Source organism: Ammodytes marinus (assembly GCF_949987685.1).
Source record: "Ammodytes marinus genome assembly, contig: scaffold_34, whole genome shotgun sequence".
Taxonomy (NCBI): domain Eukaryota; kingdom Metazoa; phylum Chordata; class Actinopteri; order Uranoscopiformes; family Ammodytidae; genus Ammodytes; species Ammodytes marinus.
The window spans coordinates 397,172-406,323 of record NW_027648438.1 but is presented as its reverse complement, the minus strand read 5'-3'; the positions used below and the strand labels follow the sequence as shown (position 1 = coordinate 406,323).

Sequence of the window (9,152 nt, the reverse complement as noted above, 5' to 3'; positions counted from 1 at the left end):
AGGGTTAGGGTTAAGGATGAGAGGATGGGGTAGGGTTAGGGTTAAGGATGAGAGGATGGGGTAGGGTTAGGGTTAAGGATGAGAGGATGGGGTAGGGTTAGGGTTAGGGTTGAGAGGATGGGGTAGGGTTAGGGTTAGGGTTGAGAGGATGGGGTAGGGTTGAGAGGATGGGTTAGGGTTGAGAGGATGGGGTAGGGTTGAGAGGACGGGGTAGGGTTGAGAGGGCGGGGTAGGGTTAGGGTTGAGAGGATGGGTTAGGGTTGAGAGGATGGGGTAGGGTCAGGGTTAGGGTTGAGAGGGCTGCGGTGGGGTTAAACCTAACCCTAACCCATGGTGAAAGGGTTAGGGTTAAGGATGAGAGGATGGGGTAGGGTTAGGGTTGAGAGGATGGGGTAGGGTTAGGGTTGAGAGGATGGGTTAGGGTTAGGGTTGAGATGATGGGGTAGGGGTAGGGTTGAGAGGATGGGGTAGGGTTGAGGATGAGAGGATGGCGTAGGGTTGAGAGGATGGGGTAGGGTTGAGAGGATGGGGTAGGGTTAGGGTTGAGAGGATGGGGTAGGGTTAGGGATGAGAGGATGGGGTAGGGTTTAGAGGATGGGGTAGGGTTGAGAGGATGGGGTAGGGTTGAGAGGATGGGGTAGGGTTGAGGATGAGAGTATGGGGTAGGGTTGAGGATGAGAGGATGGGGTAGGGTTAGGGTTGAGAGGATGGGGTAGGGTTAGGGATGAGAGGATGGGGTAGGGTTAAGCATGAGAGGATGGGTTAGGGTTAGGGTTGAGAGGATGGGGTAGGTTTAGGGTTGAGAGGATGGGGTAGGGTTAGGGTTGAGAGGATGGGGTAGGGTTAGGGATGAGAGGATGGGGTAGGGTTAGGGTTGAGAGGATGGGGTAGGGTTAAGCATGAGAGGATAGGTTAGGGTTAGGGTTGAGAGGATGGGGTAGGGTTAAGGATGAGAGGATGGGGTAGGGTTGAGAGGATGGGGTTAGGGTTGAGAGGATGGGGTAGGGTTGAGAGGATGGGGTAGGGTTGAGAAGATGGGGTAGGGTTAGGGTTGAGAGGATGGGGTAGGGTTGAGAGGATGGGGTAGGGTTAAGGATGAGAGGATGGGGTAGGGGTAGGGTTGAGAGGATGGGGTAGGGTTAGGGTTGAGAGGATGTGGTAGGGTTGAGAGGATGGGGTAGGGTTAAGCATGAGAGGATGGGTTAGGGTTAGGGTTGAGAGGATGGGGTAGGGTTGAGAGGATGGGGTAAGGTTGAGAGGATGGGGTAGGGTTAGGGATGAGAGGATGGGGTAGGGTTGAGAGGATGGGGTAGGGTTGAGAGGATGGGGTAGGGTTAGGGTTGAGAGGATGGGGTAGGGTTAAGGATGAGAGGATGGGGTAGGGTTGAGAGGATGGGGTTAGGGTTGAGAGGATGGGGTAGGGTTGAGAGGATGGGGTAGGGTTAGGGTTGAGAGGATGGGGTAGGGTTAGGGTTGAGAGGATGGGGTAGGGTTAAGCATGAGAGGATGGGTTAGGGTTAGGGTTGAGAGGATGGGGTAGGGTTGAGAGGATGGGGTAGGGTTGAGAGGATGGGGTAAGGTTGAGAGGATGGGGTAGGGTTAGGGATGAGAGGATGGGGTAGGGTTAGGGTTGAGAGGATGGGGTAGGGTTAGGGTTGAGAGGATGGGGTAGGGTTAGGGTTGAGAGGATGGGGTAGGGTTGAGAGGATGGGGTAGGGTTGAGAGGATGGGGTAGGGTTAGGGTTGAGAGGATGGGGTAGGGTTAAGGATGAGAGGATGGGGTAGGGTTAGGGTTGAGAGGATGGGTTAGGGATGAGAGGATGGGGTAGGGTTGAGAGGATGGGGTAGGGTTAGGGTTGAGAGGATGGGTTAAGGATGAGAGGATGGGGTAGGGTTAGGGTTGAGAGGATGGGGTAGGGTTAAGGATGAGAGGATGGGGTAGGGTTAGGGTTAGGGTTGAGAGGATGGGGTAGGGGTAGGGTTGAGAGGATGGGTTAGGGTTAAGGATGAGAGGATGGGGTAGGGGTAGGGTTGAGAGGATGGGGTAGGGTTAGGGTTGAGAGGATGGGGTAGGGTTGAGAGGATGGGGTAGGGTTGAGAGGATGGGGTAGGGTTAAGGATGAGAGGATGGGGTAGGGGTAGGGTTGAGAGGATGGGGTAGGGTTAGGGTTGAGAGGATGGGGTAGGGTTGAGAGGATGGGGTAGGGTTAGGGTTGAGAGGATGGGGTAGGGTTGAGAGGATGGGGTAGGGTTAAGGATGAGAGGATGGGGTAGGGTTAGGGTTGAGAGGATGGGGTAGGGTTAGGGTTGAGAGGATGGGGTAGGGTTGAGAGGATGGGGTAGGGTTAGGGTTGAGAGGATGGGGTAGGGTTGAGAGGATGGGGTAGGGTTGAGAGGATGGGGTAGGGTTAGGGTTGAGAGGATGGGGTAGGGTTAGGGTTGAGAGGATGGGGTAGGGTTGAGAGGATGGGGTAGGGTTAGGGTTGAGAGGATGGGTTAGGGTTGAGAGGATGGGGTAGGGTTAGGGTTGAGAGGATGGGGTAGGGTTGAGAGGATGGGTTAGGGTTGAGAGGATGGGGTAGGGTTAGGGATGAGAGGATGGGGTAGGGGTAGGGTTGAGAGGATGGGGTAGGGTTGAGAGGATGGGGTAGGGTTAGGGATGAGAGGATGGGGTAGGGTTGAGAGGATGGGGTAGGGTTAGGGATGAGAGGATGGGGTAGGGTTGAGAGGATGGGTTAGGGTTGAGAGGATGGGGTAGGGTTAGGGATGAGAGGATGGGGTAGGGGTAGGGTTGAGAGGATGGGTTAGGGTTAGGGTTGAGAGGATGGGGTAGGGTTGAGAGGATGGGTTAGGGTTGAGAGGATGGGGTAGGGTTGAGAGGATGGGGTAGGGTTAGGGTTGAGAGGATGGGGTAGGGTTAAGGTTGAGAGGATGGGGTAGGGTTAGGGATGAGAGGATGGGGTAGGGTTGAGAGGGCGGGTTAGGGTTTCATCTAACCCTAAGGATGAGGTGAGAGGATGGGTTAGGGTTGAGAGGGCGGCGCTGGGAAAGGACCTTAACGCTTTGGAACAGGAATTATATTCCCGGCTTCAGTCGAGTCAGGTGTCCGATGACGTCATGGTAAACTCATGCAGAGCAGGCAGGGGGGGAGGGGCTTAGGGGAGGTAATGCGCGCACACACACACACACACACACACAGATAGACAAACACACACACACACACGTCATTAACTCATGGTTATCTCATGCATAGCATGCAGGAGGAGGTCTTACTATGGTAGGAGTGTTAGGGGCGTGGCCAGGGGAGCTAGGTCCCGCCTTCTGCGCCTCACGCAGCGCTGTGATCTGCTGCTCGGCGGCCTGGGCCTGAAGCTGCAGCCTATCAGCATGGCCCGCCTGCAGACACAGCGCCTTGTCCAGCACACTGACAGCTCGGTCCTTTAGTCTGATCTCATCCATCTACACACACACACACACACACACACACACACACACACACACACACACACACACACACACACACAGGGAGGCATACACACACACACACACACACACAGGGAGGCATACACACACACACACACACACACACACACACACACAGGTTAGGGTTAGGTGGGTTAGGGTTAGAGACACACAGGTGGAGTTGAGTCAGAGTCAGAGGCGTTACAGTCGGATCGAAGTTCAGTGGGTAGGGTTAGGGTTAGCTAACCCTTTAGTGTGTTAGGGTTAGGGTTAGCTAACCCTTTAGTGTGTTAGGGTTAGGGTTAGCTAACCCTTTAGTGTGTTAGGGTTAGGGTTAGCTAACCCTTTAGTGTGCTAGGGTTAGGGTTAGGGTTAGCTAACCCTTTAGTGTGTTAGGGTTAGGGTTAGCTAACCCTTTAGTGTGTTAGGGTTAGGGTTAGCTAACCCTTTAGTGTGTTAGGGTTAGGGTTAGCTAACCCTTTAGTGTGTTAGGGTTAGGGTTAGCTAACCCTTTAGTGTGTTAGGGTAAGGGTTAGGGTTAGCTAACCCTTTAGTGTGTTAGGGTTAGGGTTAGCTAACCCTTTAGTTTGTTAGGGTTAGGGTTAGCTAACCCTTTAGTGTGTTAGGGTTAGGGTTAGCTAACCCTTTAGTGTGTTAGGGTAAGGGTTAGGGTTAGCTAACCCTTTAGTGTGTTAGGGTTAGGGTTAGCTAACCCTTTAGTGTGTTAGTGCCGTTAATGATGACAACATTTGAGTCGTTAAAGTGTCTTTGAGGAACTTTCAGGTTTTGTTAATTCTAGCGCCCCCCTTTGGACAAAAGCAGTAGTGTTTTCACCACGACAACTGTTGTTCTGAAAAACTATATAAAAATAGCATTCTTTGCACTGATGGTCTCGTTTGCTGTTACCTGTAATTTATGATCATCAGAGGAAAAATTTACTTTTTCAGAAATATTTCAAAGTTCCGCGTAGCTACTTTTACAAAGTGACCGTGTGTTGTAACAGTCAGTTTTATACATGTAGCTCCACTAGGTGGCGCTTCCCTCTGTTTGTTGTGGAATGTAATGTTGAACATGAAGAAGAAGAGCATGTGCTCCTCCGCTCTGCTAGTAACTATGCAGCCTACTAGTGAAGTCTCCATTTTGTATTCTTTATTTTGTAATGAGTTGGTGTAGGCAGGAATCTGGGACTATGTTCCTGAACACATGTCTGCTTAATAGATATAGTGCCGTAGAGACCTGGCTTGATATGGTCAATGTGCAATAAAAGTACCGTGAGGAGAATCCTTATCCCACAAGTTGCCTAACAAGTCTTCATGCTAACCGGAGCTATTGCTATCAGACCTCAAAGCTGGGGTGGAGGATTTGGGGAGAAAATAGCAGTTGGGATAGAGATTTGAATCCAAATACCTCAACCGCTCCACTTGTTCTCTTTGGTCCCTCCCCTATGGTCCCTCCCTGACACGCTCTACACCAACAAAGTCGTGCCAAAGTGAATGGACAGTCCCAACAGCCAATTAGAACAGAGAGTCTGGGACTCTGTCTATCTAAGACGCTATAACTGAGAGACAGACAGACAGACAGACAGACATACAGACAGACAGACAGACAGACAGACAGACAGACAGACAGACAGACAGACAGACAGACAGACAGACAGACAGACGGACAGACGTACCAGTCTGCGTATCTCTCTCTCACAGTCCCTCTTGACGCGGGTTAGCTCCTCCTGCTGTGTGTGATGTAGCGACCGCAGCTCGGCCGCTCGGCTCTGATTGGTCTGCTGTGATGATGTCAGAGCCTCGTCTGCGTTCTTCTTCTGCGCCCGTAACTCCAGTAGCTCCGTCTGCAGCCGGCAGCGCTCAGCCTCCCAGAGCCGCCGCGCGTCCTCTGCCTCTGCTAGCAGCGCGCTACGCACCTGTTTAATGAGATAGCATCAGAGCTAGCCACAGCATAGCATTATATTTAAGGACCTGAGCCACAACATGGTTTCATATATAAGGGCTAGCAACATGCTAACCACTAGCGCTACGTACCTGTTAAATGACATAGCATTATATGTAAGAACTAGCCACAGCATAGCATAGCCACATGCTAACCACTAGCAACGTTCTGCGGACCAACATAACTTTATAAACAACCGTTAGCAGTTAAAAAAAGATAGCAAAAAAAAAATATTGCAAAAGACACAAATGCAAAACAAACACCTTGGCTTCTTTGGCACTGTTTGTTTTTTACACTTTTTGTGTACACACACACACACACACACACACACACACACACACACACACACACACACACACACACACACACACACACACACACACCTTGTCAGCGGTCCCGTCCCTCAGCGGTCCCACCAGACCGTTTAGACGTTGTATTTCTGCGTCTTTGATCTTGATGACTCTCATCAGTTCCATCTCGTGTTGCCGTAGCAGCGTTTCCCGGGTGACGGCCATCTCTTTGATCTTCTCCTCGTGGTGTTTCGTCCTCAGCTCCGTCATGGCAACCGTCGCTCGGTGATGCTCCGCCTTCAGCTCCTGAGCCTTTTCCCGCTCCAACCGGGACACCTGGACAGGTTAGCTTAGTTAAGCATAACAGCTAGCCTATATATATATATAACCTGGACAGGTTAGCTTAGTTTAGCATAACAGCTAGCCTATATATATATAACCTGGACAGGTTAGCTTAGCTTAGCATAACAGCTAGCCTATATACACTGCATTCCAAATTATAAGGCAAATTAGATTTTCCCAGATTTTCCTAAATAGTCGATGCTTAGCATAACAGCTAGCCTTAACCTGGACAGGTTAGCTTAGTTTAGCAACTAGCCTATATATATATATCTGGCCGGTGAGTGTATATATATATATATCTGGCCGGTGAGTATATATATATATATATATATATATATATATATATATATATATATATATATATATATATATATATATATATATATATCTGGCCGGTGAGTGTATATATATATATATATATATATATATATATATATATATATATATATATATATATATATATATATATATATCTGGCCGGTGAGTGTATATATATATCTGGCCGGTGAGTGTATATATATATATATACAATCATATGAAAAAGTTTGGGAACCCCTCTCAGCCGGCATTATAATTGACTCTGCTTTCACAAAAAAAAGATAAAAGTGGTATGTCTTTAATTTACCAGGAACAGCTAAGTACTGGGATGTTTTCCAAACAAAGATTTTTTGAAAAGCAGTATTTGGTTGTATGAAATAAAATAAAATGTGAAAAACTGGCTGTGCAAAAATATGGGTACCCTTGTGGTTTTGTTGATTTTAATGCCTGTAACAGCATGTAAAACTGATGACTTTAAATGCAAAGTTGGTTGGATTATGTTGTTAAGCCTTGAACCTCATAGAATTGTCTGTTTAATCATGAGAAAATGTATTTTAGGTGCCTAAATGCAAGTTGCACTTCTCTTTGACTCTCTGCTGAAGTGAGACAGAATGGGATCATCAAAACAGCTCCCAAAAGATCTTAAAAACAAAGATTATTCATTGCCATGGTTAAGGGGAAGGCTACAAGAAGCTTTCCCAAAGGTTTCAATTGTCAATTTCTACTGTAAGGAACGTTGTCAGGGAATGGAAGGACACAGGCACAGTTGCAGTTAAACCCAGGTCTAGCAGACCAAGAAAAGTACAAGAGCGGCATATGCGGCGGATTGTGAGAATGGTTGCAGACAACCCACAGATCACCTCCAAAGACCTGCAAGAACATCTGGCTGCAGATTGTGTATCTGTACATGGTTCTACAATTCAGTGCAATTTGCACCAAAACATCTGTATGGCCGGGTGATGAGAAGGAAGCCCTTTCTGCGCCCACGCCACAGATACAGTTGCATGGAGTATGCTAAAGATCATTTAGACAAGCCAGCTTCATATTGGAAGAAAATGCTTTGGACTGATGAGACAAAAATTAAGTTATTTGGTCTTTATAAAAAGCAGGTGTTTTGGTGCAAATTGCGCTGAATTGTTGAACGATGTACAGATACACAATCTGCAGCCAGATGTTCTTGTAGGTCTTGGAGGTAATCTGTGGGTTGTGTGCAACCATTCTCACAATCCTCCACCTATGCCGCTCCTGTTTTTTTCTTGGTCTGCCATGCCTGGGTTTAACTGTCATTATGCCTGTGTCCTTCCATTTCCTGACAACGTTCCCTACAGTCGAAATTGACAATTGAAACCTTTGGGAAAGCTTCTTGTAGCCTTCCCCTAAACCATGACAATGAAGAATCTTTGTTTTTCAGATCTTTTGGGAGCTGTTTTGATGATCCCATTCTGTTTCACTTCAGCAGAGAGTCAAAGAGAAGTGCAACTTGCATTTATGCACCTAAAATACATTTTCCCATGATTAAACAGACAATTATATGAGGTTCAAGGCTTAACAACATAATCCAACCAATTTTGCGTTTAAAGTCATCAGTTTTACATGCTGTTACAGGCATTAAAATCAACAAAACCACAAGGGTACCCATATTTTTGCACAGCCAGTTTTTCACATTTTATTTTATTTCATACAACCAAATACTGCTTTTCAAAAAATCTTTGTTTGGAAAACATCCCAGTACTTAGCTGTTCCTGGTAAATTAAAGACATACCACTTTTATATTTTTTTTGTGAAAGCAGAGTCAATTATAATGCCGGCTGAGAGGGGTTCCCAAACTTTTTCATATGACTGTATATATATATATGGCCGGTGAGTGTATATATATATCTGGCCGGTGAGTGTATATATATATATGGCCGGTGAGTGTATATATATATATGGCCGGTGAGTGTATATATACAGTATATACATACACAGGACACAGGGCACAGGGCAGTGAGTATATATAGGGTTAGGAGTGTATATACACATACACAATACATCTGGTGAGTTGTAGTCCTACCTTGTTCTTTTCATGTTGTAGTTCTATCTGGATGTCGGTGAGTTTCGCTCGGAGCTCCTCATTGGCTGATTGAAGCGTTGCCATGGCGTCAGCCCCCTTGCCCCGCCCCCCTGCTCCACGCTTTGACATCACCAAGCTCCGCCCCTTGGTGTTACCTAGCAAAAAACACACACATACACAGACACACACACACATTAACATACACATTAACACACACGTTAATACACACACACACACACACACACACACACACACACACACACACTAACACATAAATGTATTAATAATTCCGCACTTGTAAACACAAACACATTAATACACACATCAAAGGCTAAGAGATCTCCAGCTAACGTTTGTGAATGGTTGTTTATGTTTATACTAACACGTTAATATCTGCTCTCTGTCTGTCTGTCTGTCTGTCTGTCTGTCTGTCTGTCTGTCTGTCTGTCTGTCTGTCTGTCTGTCTGCCAGTCTGTCTGTCTGTCTGTCTGTCTGTCTGTCTGTCTGTCTGTCTGCCAGTCTGTCTGGCTGTCTGTTATCAGTAGGGGAGAACGGGGTAAGTAGGCACACTTTTTACTCTAGTGAGAATAGCTCATCACCTAAACATCTTTCGATAGTCATTCCTACATTAAATTGAAGCTTAAGGTGTTGGCTTGAAATGTGTGCCCCTCACCTTTATTGTAATAAAGAAGAAATTAATCATCAAAGACACCCTTACACATTGTGACAACCAACCAAGGTTGGTT

General features: G+C 47.1%; 1 protein-coding gene across 1 annotated transcript in view; it reads right to left on the bottom strand.

Annotated features, from left to right (window-relative positions):
• jakmip3 (Janus kinase and microtubule interacting protein 3) overlaps positions 1-8,535 on the bottom strand; it is a gene marked incomplete at both ends in the record, with an annotated part of 31,447 nt that extends 22,912 nt beyond the window's left edge. The window contains 4 exons of the mRNA XM_080054434.1: positions 3,274-3,459; positions 5,138-5,377; positions 5,787-6,029; positions 8,407-8,535. Of these exons, the coding sequence (XP_079910560.1) occupies positions 3,274-3,459; positions 5,138-5,377; positions 5,787-6,029; positions 8,407-8,535 (798 nt within the window). The remainder of the gene's footprint in view (positions 1-3,273; positions 3,460-5,137; positions 5,378-5,786; positions 6,030-8,406) is intronic.
• Positions 8,536-9,152: the final 617 nt, after the last annotated feature.